The 27784-nt window shown below is 37.6% G+C and overlaps 1 protein-coding gene across 1 annotated transcript; it reads right to left on the reverse strand.

Moving 5' to 3' along the window:
* Positions 1-7024: 7024 nt before the first annotated feature.
* Positions 7025-27555, reverse strand: LOC113110981 (death-inducer obliterator 1-like). Its single transcript, XM_026275328.1, is given in 18 exon segments — positions 7025-10675; positions 10677-11079; positions 12129-12324; positions 12417-12506; positions 12599-12746; positions 12863-13328; positions 13461-13617; positions 13882-14046; positions 14124-14240; positions 14343-14502; positions 14747-15326; positions 17860-18076; positions 18350-18565; positions 19901-20246; positions 22725-23616; positions 23969-24082; positions 25127-25176; positions 27432-27555. Coding segments are annotated over 16 exon segments (7404 nt in total). The 5' UTR covers positions 24051-24082; positions 25127-25176; positions 27432-27555; the 3' UTR covers positions 7025-7506.
* Positions 27556-27784: the final 229 nt, after the last annotated feature.

The raw sequence follows: 27784 nt of genomic DNA on the forward strand, positions 1-27784 counted from the left end.
TATGGTGACCCATACTCAGAATTCATGCTCTGCATTCAACCCATCCAAAGTGCACACACACAGAGCAGTGAACACACACACACAGAGCAGTGAACACACACACACACACAGAGCAGTGGGCAGCCATTTATGCTGCGGTGGAGCAGTTGGGGGTTCGGTGCCTTGCTAAAGGGCACCTAAGTCATGGTATTGAAGGTGGAGAGAGAACTGTACATGCACTCCCCCCACCCACAATTCCTGCTGGCCCGGGACTCGAACTCACAACCTTTCGAATGGGAGTCCGACCCTCTAACCATTAGCCCATGACTTTAATGTTTGTTTATTAGAACAAACATTATGCATGTGCACAAATTCAGATTACAACAGCCTACATCACAGTGTTAAATACTGCACAAACCACTGACTCAATAATACACATCTGCATAAGTGCTTTCTTTTTTGTCTGAGGTAAAATGAAATATAACTTTCTCAACCCTCCCACTCAGTAGCACCGAGCCCTTGGATTTACTCTCCTTATTATCTCTGTGGAGCATTTAATTTCCTGGGCATTTAGGGCTGTTATTGCTGCAAGCATACGCATGTCAGAGTCGGCAATCACTCTGGGCAATGCAGCATGACAGTGACACACGGCGACATGGTTCAGTCATGAGAACGCTCGCCTTCATGCGTGCATGCGTGCATGTGTGCGCATGCATTATTTTCCCTAAGTACACCAGCTGCCATCCATCACTTCATTGATTAGTGTTGAGAAACACCTATGCTTGGGAAAAATGGTTCAAATGAAGTGTGTGCCATGGATAGGATTGATTTTAATCAAAGGTCCTCACAACTGTGCTATAATAAATATGTGGCAAACCACTGAGGAAATCCTGCACGCTGTCTGCTTTGGGCTCTCTAGGGGCCGAACTAATGATCTCTCTTTACTGTACTAATCATAGATAGAATAGGTTTCCCCCGTGTATAAACGTATGTCATCAAACCATTGCAAGTCAAATGCATTGGCTTGGCTCGTATCAGAAGATAAAAATATATATATATATATATATATATATATATATATATATATATATATATATATATACACACAGAATTTATCACACAGCATTCACAAAGAGCTTGTTTCACAGATACATATTTATCTCTCAGTGACATTCAAAGACCAACGTGATTATAAACAATAACTCCAAAACTTTTAAGGATGTATTATCCAGAACGCAGACGTGAAGGAGAAAACACACGTCAATGTTTAACCTGAGAAACAAAAATACATACGGATTTATATTAATGTCATGACAAATACTTGTAATCCTACTTACATATTGTTATAATAATATATTGTTATACATCTCCATGAACTTCAAGTGATAACACAGTACAAAAGAAGCATAGATATAATGAAATGTAAACCCTTGAACAAACCCCAGAATATTAAATCTACCCATAATGCTTGTATCTAAATAAAACATTTTGGTGTGTAAAATAGAAAGTGCTCAATATCCCCATTCCAATCAGTGTTTGAGAACCCACAACCACCCTCCCCCATTCAACATGTCCTCAACTGGGAGGAAGGATATACCCTACTTCCCTGAGCTCCACACCCTAGCATGTGCATCGCACACGGGGAAAGAAGAGGAGAGAATTACATTTTGGCTTAAAGACTCCCAGAGGAATTAACCTGTGGGTGGGATCCCTCACAACAGACAGTGTGCTGGATCTCTGGAAGCACACCGCATTCCTTTGTGAGCTCTGTGTGCTGGAACACATCTCCTGGTATTGTGCTGTGTGCTTTGTCAAAATGCTCGAGTCCGATCAATATGATTATTTATGCTTTCATTAATGGTTCATGAAAACCCTTCTTAGTTGCTTTAAAATGATGCAGTTAAGTCTACAGCCAAATTAAAGAAAAAGTTCACCTCAAAATGAAAAATTGCTGAAAATGTCCCCACCCTCAGGCCCATCCATACGTTTGTTTCTTCACTGGAACAAGATCTACATCTTGGATGGCCTAAGGGTGAGTAAATTTTTTAGGTTAACTATTCCTTTAAAAATGTTAGTTATAGAGACTAATTCAGCACAACTGAAAATAATAATGCTTAGAAGACATGTTGATTCATTTTTTTCTTTCTAATTCATGTGTGGCTCACCCTAAACATCTTCTGGTTTGCACACAGGTGGGGCGTGACAGGAAGTAGACTGAGGGAGACAGGAAACAGGAAGCAGAGGCAGGAATAAATGAGAGCAGAAATAGAGAAGGGGGTAATTTCCCTCTTTCAGTGCAGGGCCTACTACAAGAATGACAACAACTCTATCCTTAAAATCTAGATCCAGAGAGCGGTTTTATGTAGCATTCCTGCACGAATCATCAAAATAAAACTGCTGTCTGTCAACAAAAAATACGCTTTAAGGGCTCCCTGCCTTTTTCTGCCAAAATAAAAACTTGATGGTTTAACATTTGAAAAATGAAGACTCATTGAGCCATAAATATTAGCACTGTAATTTTACAGTTAGACTGAATTTTTTATTTTATTTTACATTGAAATAAGGGCCATAATATTCTTATTTTATTAAATATTTTAAATAAATAATAAGAATAGCAAATAATAAGAATTATGATTATTATTCATAATAATGCATTTTTTTACATTTAAATATGTAATAATTTATTATTTTATAGTCATATTGGTATATAATCACAATTTTCCCCCAAATCATGGAACTCTAAAACTTATATACTGTAAGTATGTAAATATATAAGCACAGTCCATACCATAAAACCCAATCAGACCTCAGTTAACATCTTCTGTTCCTCTATTACTTATGGTTCCTTTCCCCCACTAGCCAGAGTACTGCAGTGTCCCCATCTTAGAATGGCTTAATGGGACAACCCAGCGGGAAAAACATGAGGCAAGGTCACAGTACGCCCTCCACCCCTCTAAGCAGGAAGTGCTGAAGGGCCTGGCCCATCAGAGACAGGAAGCACAAAGTGCAAACCAGCATCCACAACCCACCCCTCCAACCAGGGAGTACACAGAAATCTCAACCTTGCTCGCATACCAGTAACAGACCTTTAGCATAGACCTTCACATGAGCCAGACATCTTATACTGAATAGGCCTATTTGGCCAATATGCTTTGAAGTGAATACAAATTTTGAAAATAAAAAGATTATTTCATGCTTTATGTCTTCATGAATCTCCTACTTTCACAATGAACAACCCTAGGGTTAGGAGTCAAACTCCCTAACCACTAGGCCACGACTTCCCTTCAAAAGTGATCCACCTGCTAAAATATAAAGGTATAAATAAACTTTGACATACAAAGACCCATTTATTCTATAAGAGAAAAATATGAATTAATTTGATTTGATACTGTCATTATACTAAAACAAAGGTGCATTACATTATATACACTGAAACAATTTTACCGTAAATTAATTTATCTCATAGTATATATATATATATATTATATAATTAAAATACAAATGAATTGTGTTTAATTCAAATATTATCTGGATGGTTTATCACGAACACACACACACACACACTATTATTAAAACGTTTGGGATCAGTAAGCTGTTAATGTTTTTAAAGACATCTCTTTTGCTCATTAAGGCTGCATTTATTGGATTTATTTTATTACAATTAAAATAATTTATTTTTTTATTTTAATATGTTCAAAATGTAATTTATTCCTGTCTTCTTCAGAAATCATTGCTGATTTATTATACATTTTGGAATATATATATATATATATATATATATATATATATATATATATATATATATATATATATATATATATATATATATATATATATATATATATATATACATACAACATACAATGACAGATTTATTGTACAACCATTTAGAAAGCATGTATAAATATCTAGCATGCTTACATAATTATTAGAGCCTATAATAATAATTATTATTATACAATTATTTTATAATGGATCCCATTTTTATTTAATTTTCTGTGGATCCCAGTTTGAAACCCCTTATCTAGTTAACGCTGTTATTCAAAACAACACAAATTTATGCAGACTACAGAAATTATGAAACTGAGCTGAAGGAAAAGCCTAAGCAAGTGGACCAAACACACAACTGATGGTTGCTAAATGATTAGACTCTAGGCAACATCTGCTTAAAGTAAACACATCCATCAAGTATTAAATAACCTAATATGTGCAGGATGCATGGCAGGATGATTCCCATTTTAATATTAAGTGTCAGTAGACGAGAAAATATTTGAGACAACAGACTTTTATGCAAACACCTTGGCAGGCCATTGTTTGTGATATTTTTAGCATGCGATTCAATATACCTTGAGATTACACACACACTCACAATGTCACACACACATACTGTACATGGTGTAATGATGTTGTGAGTGGTGCAGATAAATCATGGACGCTTTAATCAAACCACAACGGTATAAGAGAATAATCAATCATTCAGTGCAACCCACCCCCCTCCCATCTCCCTGTCCTAAGCAGCATCTCTGCAGTGTTCATGTAATAAATGTGTCAGATCAATTCAAATGTGCTATTATTATTATTATTATTATTGTTTGTATTGCACATACTTCCATGTGCCTATTCAATGGGGGCCTGATGTCACAAATCAACAATTTAACTTTGAACTCACAAACAGAAGTGAATCAAAACATTTTTGCATTCAGTAAAATAATCTAACTGAATCTAAATTTGATTCACTAGTTTGCATGGGAGAAAATGGCCAAAGGGAGATCCTGCAAAGGCAGGCCAGAAAACCTGCAACCCTTTTTTTTCTGCAGCTGAATATCATCTTTATTCTCAACACGGGTGCAAGAACAAGACTAAGGCAAGAAAAATCATTAAGGAGCCCAGAACTCATACAAAAACTTATTTTCACTGCAACTTTAGGGTCAAGCATGGTGGTAGTAACTCCTCCTGAACCTTTTCAAAGCCATTCAGATCTTTAATGAGGGGCCTGTACAATACTCAACAACAATGCATTGACACAAACCATAACAAAAACCCACAGTCACCTTCATAAACATATGCAAACACTCTATGGAACAGAGTAGGAACATCACTAATGCCATTCTGTTGTATCCCCCAAACACCAGAATGAAACCCACATAACCTTAAGATGATGAACAAATGTTGGATGGATGTCACTGTCTATTTCCATGTCACAGCACACTTCAGTTGTGTCTGATATATTTTGCTGGGTTTCTAGTACAATTACCATCACATGCACACGGATAAAATATCAGACAGTTAGTGTGTGTAGGTTTCTATGTGAGACAAACCAAAAAAGCTTACAGCTCAACAGAATGATGGAGAGGTTCAGTAAAAAGAACATTTTATTTTGGATTCTATGGGCCTTTTGCTTGCGCTTTTCACAGTCTGGCTGTGATGAATGATAAGACACCTGACCTGAACTGAAATGACTTTGAGGGTATCATTCTGAATGTCCTTAAAAAGGGCAGGACTGATAGATATCACAAACCATATATTTGTGCTACCAGGCCAAAATGTCCTGTGAACAAGGATTTACAGTTATTTATTAAAATACATAGGGTGACATTGTCAAAACATTATTAAATAATAACAGAATTTTATTCTTGCATTTATTTTTGTTTACATCAGACATTAAAGATTAATTTTTTTCAAACTGATAATTCAGGTGCATCCATCTATTTTCATAAAATTATGAAAACATACAGCATTACCTTAATTTTCCCACTGGAATGGATAGGTTTCATTCTTTGCCACGGTTTTCTCTCTGAGCATCTACCACCACCTACTGATGAGCTATTGCAATGACATAGAAGGGTCTATCATTCATTATTTGCAGCGTAAAGTATATGAAATCTAGTATGACCTTTGAAAATAAATACATACACTAAAAAACTAAATAAATATTATAAGTGTCCTATGTTTTTTTATCTCGATTAAAATAATTTATTCATTACTATATATTATCATATATACTATATATATTCACTTGAAACTATATATATTCACTTTGAAATTTTATTCATTTGAAATTTCTTTTTCACTTCAGAAAGATAAATTAGGCAGTTTTAGAATGAGATAAGCAGCTTTTTCTTTATCAATAATAATTTCCTATACATTATTATTAATATCATAATTTGTTAAATTTAGGCTAAATCCAAAAGGGTCAAAGTTGAACTTACAGGTTCTAATAATGATCCACTGGTTATTTGGCAGTTATTTTAAGAACCTTTGCTGTGGTAAAAGGTTCATATTAGAACCTAGCATATTTAAGGTTCTTTCATGAACCTTTTCTAAGATGTAATGTAAAGACTAGACAGAGTATCCTGTTAGAACACTATTTGCTTAACTGTTACATTAGACAATTATTAATTTACACACTCAGTGTTAATTAATTTACTCTTATTCAGTTACCAATTGTGATGTCAGATGCAGTTGTGGCAACATTGTTGATACGTGTTTTGTCTGTACTCATGACCACCTCACATATCTCTAAATTGCACAATAATCTTTAGTGCACCATGTTGTTGTCAATTTTTAGAACACAAATTAAAAATCACAAAAGAATTAAGTTCAGTTGTATGTTCATAAATGAACCAGAAGCTATTCTGTGCTAAATGGAGAGAGTGGAGTGAAATTCTTACCCCTAAAAATAAACTTTGTTCATTCATCTATGCAACAGTTTTTCCAACATTTTACTATTTCTAATTCTAAAATCAGGCAGCCCTAGCTTACTAGGCTATATGAGGTAGGACGTGATTGTGATGCAGGGATTCATGGTTGTGATTCCTACATTAAATTATTAAAATGACATTATAATGAATTTGTTTTTAAAGAATTTTAAGAATTTAAATGTGCCCTGCCTAATATTGCTTACATTTTAGAACAATTTAAACAGCAAGTTTTAATACATACAATTAAACCTAAATGAAAGATTACTTGGTCATGTATAAAACACTGAAAACTTCTTTTTTTTTTTTTTTTACTCTTCAAAGACTTAAAAGAAAACACAAAGAAATGAATTATCACAGCGAATTTAATCGAACAAATGTAATGAACATAAGGAGTGTATTCAGGTCAATCATTACCAATAGCCTTTAGACACATTCATTAAATGCTGGTTACGCTTTTACCATACAAAGACCTTCTTTTGAAGACATTTTTTCCTTTAAACATAATTTTAAAGCTATATGGCTTATGACATCTCTATTTAGAAAAAAGTAGTTAAAAACGTACCTGTATATACACAAATACATATTTACAGTCTTGTTTTATTCTTATCAGTGAAGTTTTCCAGATTTTTCTTTAAAATAGAAGCACAGGGAGTGTTGTGCTGACAAAATTATCATCACATAAGAGGTACACCAGATGATGTTAACATCAAGGACTTGTAAGTAAAAAGCATAAAATATGCAGCAAGAAAAGACTACAAAAGAGACTTTCAAGTGAAATGCTCAAACCCATGCAAATTTAGAAAGAAACCGTCAAGATGAATGACCTTCATGATGGGTTTTCAGATTCTGTAGACTTTGCTCTTGAGCTGTCAGATCTTTCTTTTTTGTCGTCTCTCTTTTCCTTGCTCCTGCTTCTGTCCCGTCTGTCTCTGTTCTTTTCCTTGCCTCTGTCTTTGTCACGTTCTCGGTCACGATCTCTTCTGTCACGATCTTTTCCACGCTCTCGTTCACGACTTCTTGAGCGTTCTCTTTTCCTGTCCCTGTTGTCTCGATCCCGGTCATGGTCTCTGTCTCTTTCTCTTTCTCGGTCTCTTTCTCTGTCTCTGTTCTTTGCTCTGTCTCTGTCATGGTCTTTTCGGTCTTGATCTCTCTCCCTGCCGCGGTCCCTGTCTCGATCCCGGTCTCTCCTCTTGTCTCCATCTCCATCTCTGTGTCGGTCAGATTCTCTGCCTCTACTGCGATCCCGCTCTCTACTGTGTTCTCTCTCCCTTTCCCTGCTGCGGCCCCGCTCCCTATCTCTTTCCCTGCTGCGATCTCTTTCACGATCCCTTTCTCTGCCCCGGTCATACTCATGCTCCCTGTTCCAGCCCCATGATCGTCCACCATGACCACCTTCTCGATCTCGGTCTCTTCTCCTATCTTCAGACAAATCCCGCTGTCTCTCTTCAGACAACCTAGAGGAGGCATCTCTGTCACGTAAACCACCATCAAATCTACTTGGACGGTTATGTGGCTCTGAACTATCTCTGGAGGAACCGCTTCGCCTTCTCATTTCAGGGGAGTGCCGTCTCCAGTGGTCATCACGGTGGGTGTCTGGGCTGTGTCCACCCATACGGCCCTGTATTTGGATGGGACCTTCGGGAGGTGTTGGAAGCAGAGGTCCACGAACAGGTCTAACATCTCGAACATCACCTGGGTTGTCATCATTGTAGTTAAATCGTGCTGACTGACCAACAGGTTCCTTATCATAATGTCCTGGTGGTGGACCTCTAGGGCCACCAAACTGCTGTACTGATGGTCCCCGATGCCTTTCAAAGTCTTGAGGTGAAGTTCCCCGTGGTTCCTCAAATGATCCTCTGTGTTGAGGTGAACCACGGAATTGGTTTGGAGGTGGAAATCGCTGTCCCGACATTTCACCTGAAGGTCCAGGGGGTCCCCTTCGTCCATCAAAGTGGTTTGGCGGTGGTCCCCTAAAAGGAGGCCCTTGTGAAGGTATCTGGGGCTTCTCTAATCCCTGATGATAAGAGTTTCCACCATCTTCAAATTGATCGCCAGGCCCTCTTGACATATTAGAAGGAGGGCCATGATCCCCAATGTTATGAAGTGGAGGTGGCCCTCTTGGACCAGGGAAGTGGGATGGTGGTGGTGCTCTATTATCAAAGTGATTTGGAGGGGGACCAGGAAATGGTAGCGGTGGACCCCTGGGTGTAGAGAAATTAAAAGGTGGTGGAGGCCCATTAAACCTTTGTCCATCAAAGCTGGGAGGTGGCCCAGGTGGTAGAGGCCCCGCAGGTGGGCCTCTTGGTCCGATATGATGAGGGGGCATTGAATTCATGGAATTGTCAAATATCTGAGGAGGGGGACCTCTCTGACCCATTGGCTGGAAAGGAGGTAGTCCTCTTGGTGTAAAATTAGGAGGTGGTGGACCTCTTGGAGCAGCATCAAACTGAGAACTGCTACCCCACTGATTCTGGAAAGGCGTATAAGATCCAGGTGGTTGATACTGAGAATGATCACTATCCCCAAGGTGAGGAGGTGGACCTTGAATTGGGGGAATCTGTAATGGCAGTGGACCTGACATTGGAGGAGGGATATGCATAGGTGGTGGAACAGCAATTGGTGGTGGGCCTTGGATGGGAGGTGGACCAAGAATAGGTGGAGGGCCAATAGGAGGAGGAAAAGACATTGGGGGTGGAATGTTAGCAGGGTTTGTTGTTGGTATGTGCTGTATATGGGAACTGTGAGAATCCATATAAGATAAGTTTTCTTGGATGACATCTGGTGGCACTCCTGAGTGTAAAGAAGTAGATGAAGTACTGATTGTTGAAATGTTATAGTATGTGGTTGCAGTGGTCTCAATGGGCTTCCCAATGGATACAACCTGATCGGCTTTTAAAACAGCCTGTCCAATGGATGAAACTTTATCAGCTTTTAAAATACTGGCAGAATTAGGCCAAACCTCCTCAAAACTTTTGATCTCAGATTCAATGGGTTCATCCTTTTTGGGTTCCTCTTCAAGCTCTTTTTCCATGTAACTTTCAACTAACTCTGGATCAATCTTTTCCCCAAGTAATGGAATTGAAACCTCTGTGCTCTTTGTATCAAGAAAAGGCAGCTCTTCAGTTTTGCTTCCTTCTTCACTCTCACTCACCTCTTCAGATTTTGATGTTTCTGGCTGCTGGATGGCAGGCTGCACTGAATCTAAGGTGGCAGCAACTTGCAAAAGGGGCATATCTGTGGTTGCAGAAGGTTTCTCTACTGTTGTATCCTCAGTAGTGTCTGATTGTTCAGTTTGTGCGTCTGCAACTGTACATGCTTGTGTTGGTATTGCATCTGTCGCTGTATCATGTTGAGGAGATAGATTTTCTGTAGTAAGAGGAGATTCTTCCTCTGCTTCTGTGGAATCAGACGTCTGTCTTCTACATGCAGCTGCCTGTCTAGGGTCTCTACTCTGCCTTGGGTCTCTTCTCTGGTTAATAATAGGAGCAGCTGAACTCTTTACCACCAACTCTTCAACCTTTTTACCAAGCTGGAGCAGTTGACTGTTAGCCAACAGAGATGTAACAGGCTGTGAAATCAAAGTCTCTGGTATTTGATGATTAACTAGGTCCTCATGCTTCTGTTCCTTGGTCTGTTTTTCTTCAAGCACCTTTTGATGCTCAGCTAATTTCTTAGCACTTGGATCAACGTCATCAAAAAGAGAGTCATCCTCAGGGTCATAAGCTACATCTTCGACCACATAGTTGACCTCTGCTTGCTTTACTGCAGTAGTTATTTTTGTTGTATCATGGGTATTTTCTGTACTATAGCCAACAGCTGGATCATATTCTTCCTCAGGATCATATGGTCTATCATCCTGTACTTCTACCTCTCTACCCTTGGTTACTGCAAACTGCTGTACAATTGGATCTAACAGGGATACAGAAGGCACAGAGACATTGACAGCACTTTGATCTGAAGGTGATAACGAGACATCGGAATCTTGCTTCTTGCCAAAAAGTGTTTTTCAGGATAGTCTGAAGTGGTGTGGAAGAACCCATGGATGTTGCTGAGACATTGGAGGAGGGAGAATTACTGCCTGTGCTAGCGCTAACACCAGGTGCTTTCACAGAGGACAGTATTGAGAACACAGTTGAAACAGATTTTGAAGACTCTGAGGCACTGATGGGTGGAGGGGTGCCTGGGGGAGTTGTGCTTATGGCATCCAGACTAGATCGAAGAACTTTGTCCTGTTTTATTTCAGATTTACTAGTAGTGGATGGTTTTGGTAGGCCGGTCTCATCATCTCTTAAAGTTTTAGATCGTTTATCCTCATTCTCTAGAGGGGCTCCAGGACGCTTCTTGTCCTTCTGGCAAATTAACAACCCCAGAAGGAGATTGGGCCGAGCTGGTTCTAGCCCTGCAAAACAAATATGAAACATTATTTCACAAATAAGTTCTCGATTATCATCTGCAGATACATCTAATATAACAACTATGTACTACAACAAATTTCAGGTAGATGGTAATAGGCAAGAAATACACATTAGAAGAGCTTGTTCCACATAATACAAAAGCACAACAAACCATTTAATAAAAACTTGAATACACATTTATTTTTTATGTACCCACCAAATTACCCTCACGTGTACACATTTATTGGCAAATAAGATCACAAATGGCTTGTTAATTTAAGAATAAATATTCCCTTGCACATACCCCTTAATTATATAAAAGTTACAAAAAAAGCTGCATTTGATTAATGATAGCACTAATGATCCTTTTGCAGACTTATGTCAATAATGATCTTTTCAAACATGCTAATTTTATGCAACAATTCGTCTCAGGATGGAAAACTTGCTTGTGAACATCAATAAGTCAGTCATCTTTGGGTAGATCGGAATACTCCCTTCTTGTTCTTAAAAGACAAGATGCTTTCCAGCATATAACTTACCACGGTTGCCATGATATTACAGCTAGTCCAAAATTAGCCAGCATAAATGGGCATTTTTAAATTTGATATTCAGTAAGGTGGCATAAGTTATATAATACATTTTTAGGTAGACACTTTGCAAAACTCAAAAACACTTCTTACAATTAAATATGAACCTGAAAAATTAAGACTGGGACACAAATATCTAGGACATCAAACTTGGATTCATAATATACTTTATTAGAAAGTCTTACAATACATGACAACTTGAAAACAAAAACAAGACACGCCAAAAAGTAGCACACACACAACTTTGTCCTGAACAAACTTGTACTGTATTTTAGCACATTTGATATGGCCATGGTGTGTTTTCCTTTTTGTAAATAGTGGAACAAGCTTTTCATTCACAAAATAAAGAATTGTGAAATCATGCTTACCTGATGTTAACATAAAAAATTGCTTTCCATTAAACGTTTGGGAGAAAAACTGATGATGATTCTTTAAAGAAATGTTATAATATCCTTGTATATGCTTACCTGGTCCATCAAATGGCAGAAGTTTTGCAGGAAGTGGGTCTTTTGAGCTCAGAGGGATGAGGTAAAGGTCTTTAATGCGCTTGTTGCTGTTTGCCACAACCCCAAACCGCTTACGGCTACTGAAATAAGAAAACAGAGACACATACGCCACCTCCTCCTCTTCAGTTGCTGGATGGAAACGAATGAGACTGAGTTCCTGAAAAAAGAATGAGGATGAATGAAGTACAGTTTAAAATAACTTTTGTTTTAAATGTAATTCTAATGAATATGTTTTTTTTCTTTCCATACTTTTGAAAGTGAAGTCTTCAACTTTCCCACATAATCCCATACAGTGTGTGGTGATATTCTACCACCAATATGAATAGTGTCAGGCAAGTCCTGCGAAAAAATTTAACAGTGGTTAAATTGAAACCGTAACATTAACCCTTTAGTATAATATTAAGTTTTAAGGAAATACTTTGAAAACAAACCTCCTTAATATGCTCAAATGATCCTGACACCAAGTAGGCTTTTGTGACAAACTTGGCAACAGAGTGCATGTTTATGAATCCTTTCCACATCATCTCTTGTCCAGACAAGAACAAAGCTGTTTCACCTTCAGGTGAGGGCTCTGAGACACTGATTTAAAAAATAAAAATAAATATTTACTAATATTACCACATATTAAACTGCCAGCAAAGCAGATTGAAATACATTTTACATTCAAAAAATATTATATATATATATTCCTGCACCTGGCAGTACCGGACCCATAAGAGGCTGGTTTCGGGATCACTGGTCTGGGTATAGACACTGGGGCAGGAGGGGGCATAGGCAAAGGTCCCTTTGCTTCTACAACCACAGGTTCAACAGAGATAGGAACATTTGCTGGCACAACAGCATCGGGAACTATCGGAGGCACAGATGAGCGGTGACCAGCAGTACGAGGATCCCTCCGAGTTATTGTAACGGAAGAGACTGCAGGTACAACAGCAGGGACTGGGGCCTGAGCCACAGGAAATAAACTGCTTGGATCTTCCACCACAGATGTAGAATCAGACATGGGCGTCTCAAGACCAGAAACAGAGGAAACCTGAGGGAGATCAGCATGGGATTTGGATGGTCTTGGCTCGGATTTAGGCTTAAAAGACTGCTCTGGCTTTTTAGGCACAGACATTTTGTTTTTTTTAGATGGTGGCTCATCATCTGCCAACTTCTGGCCTGAAAAATAAGCAATGTGTTATTTAAATGCAAGTTATTAAAAAGATCATCGGTATATATACAACCAGTAAGAGCCACTTTTCAGTAGGTCTTAAGGGTATGTGGCTTTTTATTGTAGTAATATAGTCCCACCTGTACAGATCTTGCAGTTCAGGTCAAAGAGATGAGCCCTGTGCTCTGCTGTAGTGTCTTTTAGCATACTACTGAAGATATCTGGCATTGAACTGCCTTTCCCAGTGGAGACTGAGGCTTGTGGTGCAGAAGTAGGCCGTGTGTCCTCCTGGGAGTCCTGCTCAAAAAAGACAAACATAGAAGGAAAGGATCAATAAACAATCTTTTAATAATTTTAGAATGCTATTCTCATCCATTTAGTCATACATGTTTATATGCACCCATGTAAAATAAAGGAAAAATTAAGACAAGGAATGTGGCAGGTATAAACACAAATAGTGCATTCAGCAAAGTTGCTTTAGAAACTGAAATGAGAGCGGTACAGATACAAAGGTGTGTGCAAGATCAGACAGATGCAGAAAGCAAGAAAGCCAGCACTTACAGCAGCGGAAGCCAAGTGGGAAGATTGGGAAGTGGCAGGCATACATACATCTCCATCAGACATAGTAGGAGGAGCCTCCTCCATGTCCACATCTGTGGGCACACCCTCCTGTCTGGAACCACTTTTGGGCTGTCCTGACTGGGATCTCCCACTCACATCCAGACTCTTTAAGAATAAGTACTTCATTTAAGCACTCAGTGTAGCTATATAGTTTACAAAAAACAAATTCCAACTTGTTTTACCTCAGAGATCTCTGATTTTCTCCAGTCTGACATCTCCTTGGAAAGAAGTTCTTCTGGACTCAGTCTCACCAACCTGAAAGGACTGATCTCGCCACCAACCACACGATAGAAAAGGCCCTGCCACACAGATATGTAAAATAATGCAACTCTCTCCAAAACTACTAAAAAGGTCTATGTAGATTTCAGTAGACACATAAATATATAAATAAAGTGACTAACCTTGTTTTTGGGGTCCTTTAAATTGAACATAAGGGACCTGTACTTGTTCTTGTATTTGTTATCAGTGTTCAAATAAAGGTTAAACATCTCCTTCTCAATGCTGACCGCCAACCTTCCCACTTCACTCTCAGACATTGAAAGATCATCACCATCACTGACCCTGTGACACAAAGATGAATTTAAAAACATATTTTTGCAATACTATTAAAAACCATTGTATTTTTCAATTCCATGAGTCAGAAGAACAAATGCAAAAAAAAAAAAAAATATATATATATATATATATATATATAAACAGCTATTCAATATTTCAAAAACAGAACCAACAAATCAGTTAATCAAGTTTGATATGAACAAATACTTATGTACTTAAGTATATGTTATTCCTCTGAAACATCTCTAACCTTTTATATAGGATGTCGGTCAGTGATCGTCTGATGTTGGATCTCATCTGGTTGTTGGGTGGGGGCTGTGAAGCAGAAACAGCAGGCGCAGTGGGTTGGGTTGGTTTAGGTGCTGAATGCTGGGTGGATGACACTGATGACGATGGGGTTCTAGACTTTGGAGACGGACCAGGCTCTGCAGAGTCCTTTTGCACCACCTGTGGCTGCTTTTTTGGAATAGTAAAAGTGCTCTTGCCCACACGGAGAGCTCCAGACGGATGGTGACGAGATCCCGGGGGGCCTAAAGGTGATAAAACCGGAATTGGTGGTATGGGAGGTCCTGGCTTTTTTGGTTTGGCTTGTATGGGTACAGGCTGTTTTCTTAACTCTCTTCCGCTGCTCAAAGGTGCTGCACTTGCTTTGCCTTTGGGAAGAGGCGAGGTTGTGGCAGCAGCTGCCTTTGTCCCCTTGGAGCCAGGAGACTTCTTCCCACCTTTGGGTGCAACATTTGAAGCAGGTGGTTTCTTGTCAGCGGACACCATTTCCTTCTCTGGTTTGACTTCTTCATGGTCCTCCTTTTCTTTCTCTTTTTGGGCAGCTGCTGGAAAACAGATGGAATAAATTGATCCATGAACACAGAAATTAAATGACAAACCCAAAGGAACAAAAAGTAGTTACAAATCACAATTTCAAGAAATTTCACAGCTTTGTTTTGGTCAATACCAAAAAAAGAAAAGAAAAACATATAGTATGCTCAATAGTAGTGCCTTGCCTTGACACTGTAATAGCTTTCTCAAGTTACTCAACATGATGACCACAAATACCAGTAAAGAATTGCTTCAAAGAATTGTTTTAACTTTCAATTATTAATTTTATAAATTAAATTATAATATGAATATTAATAAAATATTCATATATTCCAGTCAGTATTTAATGGTAGTTGACTCCCATACCAGTCAGCTGTATTTGTATGCGTGTGTGCGCATATATATATATATATATATATATATATATAGGTGTAAATATTGAATATACCTGGAGCACAGGGCAGGTATCAGCAAAATATAAAAAGAATTATGTATAAATGCAGGATTTTAAAGGTTCATAGGAAAGTGAAGACTTGATCTTGGAGCAAAATTCAGATACCATGCCTTGTTTTAATTATTTATATATTAATTATACATTTTATATCAATTAAAATGGCAGTAGTACACTACAGTACAACCTAGCACATTAAGTACATAAAGCATAAATATCCTGATGAAATAGAACACAAGTAATTTATAAATGATTATCTTACCTCCTACAGGGAGGGGTTAAACATTTCAATGTTCAAAATGAAGAACACCCATATATTTAAGTACATAATAACTGTACAACAATGAAACATCACTTTCTATTATAGAACCGCATCCTAAAAAAAGCACTTCCAAAAGCAGGTATACAATGTACCACAGAGAATCAATGTAATCTCATTTATGTGTTACCTATATCAGACAAATTTCTCTAGATCCTGATCAACACAACACAACCCTAGGCAACCTTACGTACACTAGTACCACTTTTAAGTCTAAAAACCACAAAAGAAAAAAAACGCTGCTGGGACCACGCAAACAATGATTGGCATTTATTTTGATTTTTTTCTATTTCATTATATTCTGGTATCAAACAAATGCCCCACATTGAGCTTGAGGTATCTTTTCTTCTTTTGTAATTTTTGCATATGAATAACTGAAAACCTGCCCTCTGCAAGTCAACCATTCCTACAAACGCAAAAACTTGTGCTCAAAAATCTCTGCACTCAGCTTTCAACAGGTACACTATGCTCTCAATATGTAATATGTTCATATTTAAATATTAAATAACAAGCATATCAGCTTTGGTCTACATTCTGTGTACTTGTATAAATACAGTATGACATTTCCTTGTGTGCTGCAGTTATGAGGCATGTGAATTCTGTTGTTGTCTGGTGTGGGCTGATATGGTGTCCTCAGCTGTTCTTCATACGATCCCTCATTACTTCTGCTCACTCTCTGGGCTCTTGGACTTTCTGACATGCCACAGTTCTTCTCTCAGGCCGGCTCCAACGACTGTAGGCTTCTTTTTGCAAATCAAGCTGAGACATTTAGCAGATGGCTGACAAAACCAAAAACAGGCAGAGACCATGCCATCCCATGTTGTCATCCAATAAACAGACTTCTCTCACAATTGAAGCACAAGGCCAGAAGTGTATTATCCGCAATTTCACTTTATTTTGAATGCCACTTTATCCAATGAGGATATATAAATGCAGTGCATGCAAGTTAAAGGACTATCAAACTAAAATCTGTTAGCTAAATAGTTAAAAAGTTACATGTTTTCATTAATATGTAACAGCAACGTATTCAAACATCCATATGATCAAAGATGTTCTATTTTTAGTCGGGGAAGGAGGGCAGGAGAAAAAGACACCAAACCTACCTGTTCTGGTGTGAGGTCAGTACATCTTTTGGGATGAAGTTTTTGCCCCGATGATGGCAGGGATTTGGAGATAAGTGGCAAAGGCATTCCATACATTGAGAGACTCAATCACACGCATACATACTTTGTTGGTCAGAAAGCTTTACAAAAGCATATCAAGGCAAGGCACTACAGTTTGGGCTCAGATCCATAGGATCTACATTTCTTATATCACTTTTTGGTGCAAAACTAAATTTACTTGGATTAAATACTTAGTTATAGACTGTAAAAAACAGTCTTTATGCATTTATCTAAAATACTTACCCCTTTTCTATTTTTTAAACTTACCTGCTGTGGTGCCGAATGGCCTGATACAGATACTTTCCAAATATTATCACCTTGCAGTGTTGCATAAAAACACTGACAAAATATTTTCAATTGTAGCACAGGGTGTCCAACTTAGAAAATTCATAAGTATAGCTGTGCTAACATTTTCCAGCACTAATATCCCTTTAAAGGCACAGAATTTCAAAAATTTCAATCCAATTTTCACCAGAAAAGAGATGATTTGTTGTTGTTGTTTTAAAATCTGTGAATCTTCTAGATTGCAACAGTTTCAATCTGCTGTTCTTGACAGTTCATCATTGGTAGAGACAGGTCAATAAAATGTGGAAAACCCTCAGAGAGATACATACACGGTTTGTTTAAAACAGATGCTGATATGGGTGAAGTCTTTTCAGGCGTAACTGCAATGTAATTATGATCACTGGACCAGGATGACATGGCTGGTGGCGGTGGATGCTCCTCTGCATGCTTGTCGTCTTCATCGTCACCATCACCTTCCTCAGTCCCAGACTCTGACTCCTCCTTATCCCCTTGGTTAGACGACCTCCTTTCCATGCCAGACCTGCTCTGTAGTCAAAAACCAGTAGGCACCATTAGCATTTATAGATTTACATGTACCAGCTCTTTCTCTATAATGTTAGGACAATCCTCGTCTTTCTGATAGTGAGTACCTGAATTAGCAACTGCTGAACAATCATTAAACCTAAACATCAATTTTAACGTATCCTCACAAAAGAGTAATTTAGCCACAAAATAAATTCTACATTTTTATATAAATATACCAGAAACTGTTTACTACCATTAAACCCATAATTATTATTTGGTGCCTATGAATAGTACCTTATTTGGTGTTTTATTCGTGGTCTTTTTCTTTGCTTTGGGCTTGCCCCTCTCTTTCTGTTTGGAGTCTTTTCCATCTGTGGTGATGGTCTTCATGGCGGCAGCAGCGTGTTTGAGTATGCAGTCGTTCCCACAGTAAACGGAGTCAGGGAGCGCATCTCTCTCACAGCCAGGGCCGATGCACTTTGGGAGGGAAGATCCCTCAACTGCGGACACCTGCTGAAACTCAGGGATGTCAAACCTTTGTGGCCACAAGATTACAGCAACAGATGTGCACCTTATATATATTGATGTATATTGCTTCCTTTTTTAAATAGCAAGTAAACCAGTAGCATTTTTGCACTATTCATTTTTAAAACAGTAAAATGCATGTTGTCACGTGAACTCATCAAATGTCATCAAGTTGAAAATGTTTAGAAAATATTCTTAATCCAAAAAAAAAAAAAAAGTTGTAATTTTGTGGTCTGATCAAATTAAGTCTGTGGCTAATATTACTTCCAAGGTCATCCACGGCACTAATAAAAGTCACTGCTTTGAAGAATCCAGTATTCAAAAAGCATAAAGCTCTGTTCTATACTGCACATTTCAGTCACACTAGTAGCTGATCTGGGTTTTCTGGGTAAATCCACAGTATATATATATATATATATACTGCAGCATTAGAAAGAGTAGCATGCTAGTATGCAAATTCAAATGTTCAGACTGATTTTTCAGCAGATGATTTTTCTTTTTGGTCGGGAATTTTACTAAGGACAACTCCAGTACCCCCAAAATTGGACAGTAAAAAATAAATAAAGGTGAAATTAAAATGATTCTTGTAAATAAATATGCACAAAAATAGTTAATATTATGGCAAGATAATTTAGAAATTAGACTTTTCATTGCATTTACTCTCAGTCTCATAGTTATGTATATAGAGTGGGTCATTTACAGCCATAATTTTTTTTATTGTTAAGGAACCACTCACCAACTTAATTATTACATGTATTACAAAAATAAATAAATAAATAAATAAATAAATGCCTTTTTTAAAACATGCATTTAAGGGTTGATTTTGTAAAAAACTCCCATTACATCAGCAGGAAAGGTTCTCAGTTGAGAAAAACACCCAATAATGACATGAAACCCAATAAAACCATTAAACCATTATTTTACATGCTTTGTAATGGCATTAAAACCATGGTTCTCAGATATTACTACCACCAAAAATGTTTGCCTGACATTAATCTAATTATTAGTGGTCAAAACTCAAAATGTTGCAAAAACACCCAGATATGATAGTGGCCAATTTTTAATGACCATCAAATTTGGAAAGTTTATATATATTATAAAGTTATTGATCTTGCAATTTAAGTTACATTCAATTAAAATGAAGCTTTCAAGCAATGCGGCTGATGGTAAATTCCTGTAAGAAACGTTAACAAATTTCATGCAGAGGTATAAAGCAGCAAAACTGTATCCAAAACCCACAGGATGACTTGTAATTTCATGGGATTGTACATGTGAACAAGAGTGCAGTATTTCAAACTTGTGTATCTTACAGAGACATACCGGCTGGAAAATCTTTATTTTCTTTTTCCCACTAGGATTGGTAGCCTTCTCGATCCTGCCCTTGATACCCAGGTCATCGGAAGCTTTCTCCTCTGTGGCGGCAGCAGCAGTGCTAGATGGTGTAGCAAGACCGGTCTCACTTTTACGAAGGCCAGCTGCAGGCCGTTTGCCATTCTCTGCAGCTGCTGTGGAAGAACCAGTCTTGGAATACGGTCCTTTCTGTGTGTAGCAGTTTGGACAGACATAGTCCTCTCCGTTTCTCTCCATCAGTCGGCCACGTGCCTCAGAGATGCCAACACAGTCACCATGAAACCACTCCTCACAGCGATCACAGCAGATCATAAACCTATGCACAAGGATTTAAATAATGACCAAACACCCTCAACAATCATTAAACCCACAAGAGATATAAAAACTTCTGCTGACAAAAAAGAAAACAATGGACAATTTCTGCTTTGAACAAACACTTGCCATGATTCTTGAATCGAGGACGAGGACAGTGCAACATTAAGCAAGTGTTGAATTAACAATTATTATAAAAAGATTAGGAATGTACCAATAGGGAATCATGTAATCGACAACAATAATATTTGTTAAAATACTCAATTGCATTCACAGTTTCATAATTGCATTCTGAGTTGTCATTCACAATTATGATTCAAGATTTTTAGAAAATGGCAGTTACTTACTGCAGATTGATTCAATTTTGAGCCCAAACACAATGTAACATGGCACAAATCTTAAAATAATCATACAGCAACATCATACAGCTTAAAAAAACTGTATCCTTCTGGACCACACTTACACACTTTCATATGCATACTGCATTCTGTGAATCTAAAGTGTGATTTTCATACCAGAAGATTTTATAATGTAACACTGCAAAGTAGTTTAATTTTAAAAAGGCATATAACTTTAACAAGACCAAATTGTTTTCAGCATGCAAACCAATTTCAAGCACAGTGCAGGTTGTCAGATATACTGTGAAAAATTATCACAACTTCCTATCTCCATTTTATTTTACTGTTATTATTATTATCATCCCTATGTCCATTTATGGGTTTAAAACAAATTTAACCAATGAAAAGCATTCAAACGAGCTTGTGACTCCACTGGATCCTCAAACTGTCAGTTTAAACCTTGTAACTTGTTTGCCATCTGGCCAATATGTGACCCAGGACCACAAAACCAGTCATCTTAATTTATACATCATCTGAAAGCTGAATAAATAAACTTTCTATTGATGTATGGTTTGTTGAGATAGAACAATATTTGAAAATTGGGAATCTGAAGGTGCAAAAAAATCTAAATACTGAGAAAAATTGCCTTTAAAGTTATCCAGTCCTAAGCAATGCATATTACTAGCTAAAAATTAAGTTGAGATACATTTAAAAAATATTTTTTATGGAACATCATCTTTACTTAATATCCTAATGATTTCTGGCAAAAATAAATCTATAATTTTGACCCATACAATGTATTGTTGGCTAACTACGACTTAAGACTGGTTTTGTGGTCCAGGGTCACAGATTTTTGTGTTTTAAATATCCGGTGCATTATGATATTTTGTCCAAATGTATTAAGCAACAAATTCTAATCTCCCATATAGCTACAATAAACATTATGAACTGTAAGTTGATGAAAACTTAATGAACTGCATTAATACTCAATAGTTGCACTTAGTGCATCAGATGTGGCCATTCTAATGAGACATAACATACAATTGTGATGATTTTCATAAAAGTTATGTGCAGTTGTCTGATGATCATATAAAAATCTAAAATACCAACTCTGAGGTTACAGTGTTAATTTTTCAAATAAATAAATATATATATATTTTTTTTACTCAACACTGTAGATACCTTTTGGGCTTTAAGTCAATAAAACTCTTAAGTCTCATGATTTGATTAAAATGTGCACATACTTAAGAGTATAAGAACACTTCACTTTAGTTCCTTAGGGCCTCATTTATACAATGTTGCACAGAAACCATCCTAAATTTAATCTTGCAATCATCTCTCAAATGTGTGTACGTGTGATTCATAAAATGAACATATGCACAGACAACGCACGTACATGTCTTTTTCAGATGTAAAATCAATGAATCACAAATTATCTTGAACTTGCTCACAAATTAACAGTTTCAGCTCTCTGCCTTGTAAACGACTCCTAATTAATGTTACATGTAAAAGATCACCAGTCATCATCCAAATTCTATAACTTGGAACAGCGAGCTGCAAGAACAACTTACATTTTCAAAAACCTGCAGTACTCCAACAAGAAAAAACGCGTACATCTGCTCACTTTTCCACGTTAAATACAGTTGGCGGATGTGGATTTAAGCGTTACACACATTCTAAGATCAAATCTGAGAGTATGCACACTATAAATGAGGCCCTTAGTGTTTTCGCTCTTCTGCTCGACACTTATAGAAGAATCTTACATTTAAAACATACTTTACTCACATTAAACATCTATAAACTCACTTTAACATTTAACTTGTATAATAACTATTATGTAAGTGCTAATTACATTATAATAGTAATAAAACATTCATTACATAACATACTCATACCAGCATTTGTAATAAAGTTGTTTCATAGTATTTTATAATGTATAACATTATTCTTTATGTAATATTTAAAAAACGACAATCATTTTAAAAAAGCATTGTATAAATTACATTTTTACAAAATCTTATGTTTGATTAAAACTTTGCATCATATGCATTCTTTATGGTGAATCTACGTGCAGCAATAATTTAATTCTCCCAGTTTTCATCAAATAACAAATCAGCATCTTGTGCACCTCCAAAGACACATACCTTTTGTTGTGTTTCTGCCTGCAGATGCAGTAAAGTGCATTAGGGTCATAACCATCACTGTCAGACTCACTGGACGAAGACTCTTCACCATCTTCATCATCATCATCCTCCTCCTCCTCTTCTTCTTTCTTCTCGTTGCGGAGCTTCACTCCTGCTTTGGGTTTAGGGTCTCTTTTGGAGTCTTCACGGACTGCTCTAGTAGGACGTCTATTTATGGACTCGTTTGAGGTCTTCTCTTTGTTCTCATCACAGTCCTCCTCACCTTCCTCGTCTTTCATCTCCACATCCTTCGCTTGTTCTTCTTTTGCTTCCACATCCTTTCCCTCTCCAGCACTACCCGCAGTCTCAACAGTTTCTTGGGTCTCTGTCGTTACCTCAACGGTGGCCTTTTCTTCGTTTTCAGAGCTGCCATCGTCACTCGCCGAGCCAGCTTTAGGCTTCACTGCCCTCCTCGTCCTTCCCCGACCCCTCTTCTTTTTCTCTGGTGAGGCCACTTTCTGTTCCTCTATTTTAGCATCTGCATTTCCGTCAAAGCTGGCTTCGGAGGCCGTTTCGGCATCGGTTGGGGTCTGGGATGGAGGATCTCCTCCCTCAAGTCGTGAGGGACAACTTTTCCTGCCCGTTCCTCTTCCTCGCTTAACTGTGACCAGAAACTCTTCCAGTTTGTCAGTGCGTTTCGCCTGCCGGCCGCTGCGACGCACTGGGGCGCCCTTACCCTCCGGGGTCTCCGCTGGCATTTCTCCAGGGATTTCCCTTTTGGCAATGGTGGTCCGACGAAAGCCCCAAGTCTTCTTAAACTCACGTGAGGGTTTTGCGGATTTGTCAGGGTCCTCTACTTTGTCTTCACTAACATCCCCTTGATTTTTGACTTCTTCGGAGACCGATGTTGGTTCTGTGTGCAAGACATGGCTAAATTATAATTCAATTCAAAAATAAATATTTAATTATCAGCATGCTGCAGCTATGCGATTCGGGTGACAATTAAAGTTGTGGTACAAGCTTTCAAATCAATGAAAACCTGGATGAAATTTAATATGGTGACACCATATTCTGATAAAAAAAAGATTGTTAAAAAAAGCCCTTTAATGTTTCCCAGACAGTGCATGCCCAGAATGGATTAAGAGACTCTTGAATCTCAGTGATTACATCCCGTTTCAGTAATTTCTCAATCTGAAACCCTGACTGGAGTAAATCCCACGGCTCTCTTGTACAGGAGTGCATGTGGTGGAGTGGACCGTGGGTACCTTGTGAGCTGGTATCCACAGGATCCTGGCTGGGCTCAGGCTCAAGGGCTTGAGCCAGCTCAGAGCTCACACTCTCCTCCATAGCAGAGAGACACTATTTTTCAAACAGAATGTCTATAATTAAGAAAGAAGACAGATTCAATAGAGAGCACAACTCCCAAATATTTACTACAAGTGTTCTCATCTGAAGTCATGTGGCTTCTCAGCAGAAAGTGCCAGTTTGCCTTTTTTTCTTATCATGCATTTAGTGTAATGTGTCTACAGGGCATATAAAAAGGATGATTCATATGCTTAACAGTGCTCTATCCTTGATCTATTGCATCCAGAGTGGTGTCAAGTCAAAATCCACTATATAATTTAAGGATGTACCTAAACTGTTTAGAATATAACTGCATTATTACATAGCTACTCGTTGTTTGTGCTCAAGATGCACACTGGACTCCTCAAAACTAGCCTAAATTACTTAAGAAATATTTTTTGCCTTTCTATTTCCTCAAGCAACTTAAACTAACAAAGACTAACCATATCATCTTTGTTGTTAAATTAAATCTGAATAATTCAGAGAATGCGGAAACCTCCACAATTTAGGTGTGCATTTTGAGTATCATGATACAACAGTATAAACCAGTAGTTTTGCTACTGTATATTAATAATAATGCATTTCTGAATTCCATAACTGATGCCTTTTCAGCTATTTTCCACATTATTGCAATGCATTTCACATTTGTAGACGCTAGGGATTTATTTAATATTAAGTTGCAAAAAATTACTTTTTATTATTTTGGGTTTCATACAACATGTCATCTTTTGTGGCCTTTTATAATAAACTCAAATACATCTGGTTTAAAGCTAACAGAATTCATAACGCTGCACATCACAATGAAAGACATTTAAATTAAAAAAGGCGGCATTATTAAACATTAAAAAAGGTTACAAATACAATGAAATCGAGTGCAAACCAGACCTGCTGTAAGACAACAGCTGCAGTCTCTAACATGCATTTGGCAAAGGAGATAATGTGTCATAAGTTGCATTTGTAAGGTTCAAGTTACCAGTACACAAATACTGCCAACAGCTTGCACAAAAAAATTACAGTGTGACTTATGTTCTCCAAAAAAACATGCAGTCTCTCGCAATAACAGTAGTGTAATGCTGTACCTGTGTGCTATGAAGACGATGACTGGAACTCTTCTATTTAAGATACAGATCTATAAACAAAACACAAAAACAATTAAAAATTGATTTAAGATACAAGCTATATGAGGTTAGGAAGGTGGTTACATCAACATATCAGGATGTATAACTTTCTGTACTTTATTACTTCAAATATAGCTTTCTGTATATAATTGTCCTTAATCTTCAACTAAAAGACAGTAGCCTACACGTCACAAAATCTTGCATATTTTCGGTAAAAACATGACATGAGAATTACAAATGAGTTAATCTAAAAATAAAAAAAATACATTTAAACAAATAACCTGTCTACCTGAATACTATAAGCAAATTAATCTATACAGGATTACAATGTCATATTTGATTTGCCTCTTTCTTGTTTCATCTTAAACAACCATTAAAAATAGCTCAACCAATGCACAAGACCCAACCACCTTCAAGTCCTACACTTTGCAAAACACAAATGCAAAATTCATGTACAGTTAATGGATTTTACTCATATAAATTAAGGCCTATACAAACAAGCAGATGACAGTAATTGTGTGTAAGAGGGATTATAGCAGTTATAACATACTGGGCGTAATCTACAATACACTTGCAATCCAATAATATTAAGATAACATTAAGTACAAACTAAGCAGGGGAACAAAACGTAACTTACAGTTTTAAAAACAACACGCATAATTGTTACTACAGGCCAAATTATTAAACGTGTCTGAGATCCATGAATTCACCCTTGTCTAGTGTAATTTAAGGAAAGATAATCCAATCTCAAAAGGGTTTCTGATGTATTTATAAATACAGCATTCCTGCATGCTACATTTTTAAATAAATAAAACATACATCGTTGTGTTGTGGCATGGCCGCCCACAGCGTTAAGTGTCATAGCAACACACATAAACCCCAACAAAACTGACACGGAAAACTAACCGCCCGAACTGCTGTAAGATACACATTTGCGTAATGCAAAGAAGGTGCAACATGAGAAAAAAACAACAGTTTTCAAGTGTTACTTGCCAGTTAGCTTTAGCTAATCGCTAGCGCGCGACCTCCATTTCACTCTCCCATTCGTGCGCAGTCTCGCTTACACAAGAGATCCTTTCATTCCAGCTATGTTGTTCCTTAGACACACAACGGTCTCACGGTGTATATAACTCAGAAATATAATTCTACATGGGCTCTGCAGAGTGTACTACTGGTGTTAAATCTAACTCATTTTTGCGAATCGGTTCTTTCGAACAACCAACGAATCAATGAACGTTACATCCGATAAAGTGGTTCTTCTTCGTCATCTGGTTGTGACGCCATGACGTGGTCTCTACGTCCTGGCCTATCAGCTGCTAATTATTACGTTATTGATAAGCGTGTTTATGGTATGCTTACAGGATTTAATGTATCCTAGTAATTCAAACGAATCATACCGACTGGTTTCTAGAACCGATGAAAAAGGGATTCGTTTGCTAACCGTAAGTAACGTTAGTAAGAACACACTGGTCACGGAGAGCTGCCACGTGAGAAGCGGTTATCATTCACACGTAATAATTTAATTAATGCCAAACTAATTTAGAGAGAGTACGTATTCGTGCAAAAATATGCTGGAGACAATTAAAAAACACTGACTTTCCACAACAGGAATAAACAATACAACAGATCTGCACTGACTAGTTTTATATAACGTTACCTTCCCCTCGTGCAAGAAAATACATAAAACATACATGAATAAAAGTCCTTCACATTACGATAAATCCGATTTAAAACCGGGAAAACAATGCACAGATTTAGTGCAAAACCAGAGGACCGCACACACCCACTTTGTCGACACAGTAAAATCAAAAACCGCCACTGCATCGAAAGAAATTGTAGTAACGTTAACCACATTTAATAAAGACGGATGCAATCGAATACAAAGCAATCGGTAACTTAGTTTGGAGAATAACGTACAATCAAATTATATCAAAAACGTGACTACCAATACACATGGGAGACATAAAAGTTAACGTTACATGTTTAAACTCGTATAACGCTACCAAAGCAGCGATTCGGCTTTATTTCATTTAGAGACACAACCGGTGCTGTTTACTAACGTTAGTATGCCCGGGTTGTTGAACTCCATCTGGAATAATCTTTCTTAGCATTTCAAATAAATATGGAGTCTCATGGCGCCATTACTGAAGCGCGAGGTTCTCTGCTGTAAAACTGACAAACTGTAACTTGTCTGTATTTATTCAGCACAGACGAACGGCGGAATAGCGTGCATTAGTGGTCAACATAACTAGAAATGCATACTCACTTGTTAGCATTAAGATCGTTCGGCCTACGGTCAGTGCAACGGTATGACCTCCATTTTCTCTTCTTGTTGATGATGGTGGCGATTGCAGTATTTGCTTTGCTTGTAGTGCATGGCATGAGGCAAAGCACATTCGAAGCTGAAGTTGTAGAACAGCGACGCAGTGTCGTGGGGGTGGAAATGCACCATCTGACAATATCTGGCGCGCAGAAGTGCGCCCTCTAGTTTTCAGTTGAACATCTGACCTCCTCCTGCTTAGTAAAAACCATGCATGCATGCAATACCCCATTAAAAAAAAATCAAACTGGTACTATTTAATTATATTATTCTGATACGATTCGTTAATACTATTAGTA

Source organism: Carassius auratus, chromosome 11, assembly GCF_003368295.1.
Source record: "Carassius auratus strain Wakin chromosome 11, ASM336829v1, whole genome shotgun sequence".
NCBI lineage: Eukaryota > Metazoa > Chordata > Actinopteri > Cypriniformes > Cyprinidae > Carassius > Carassius auratus.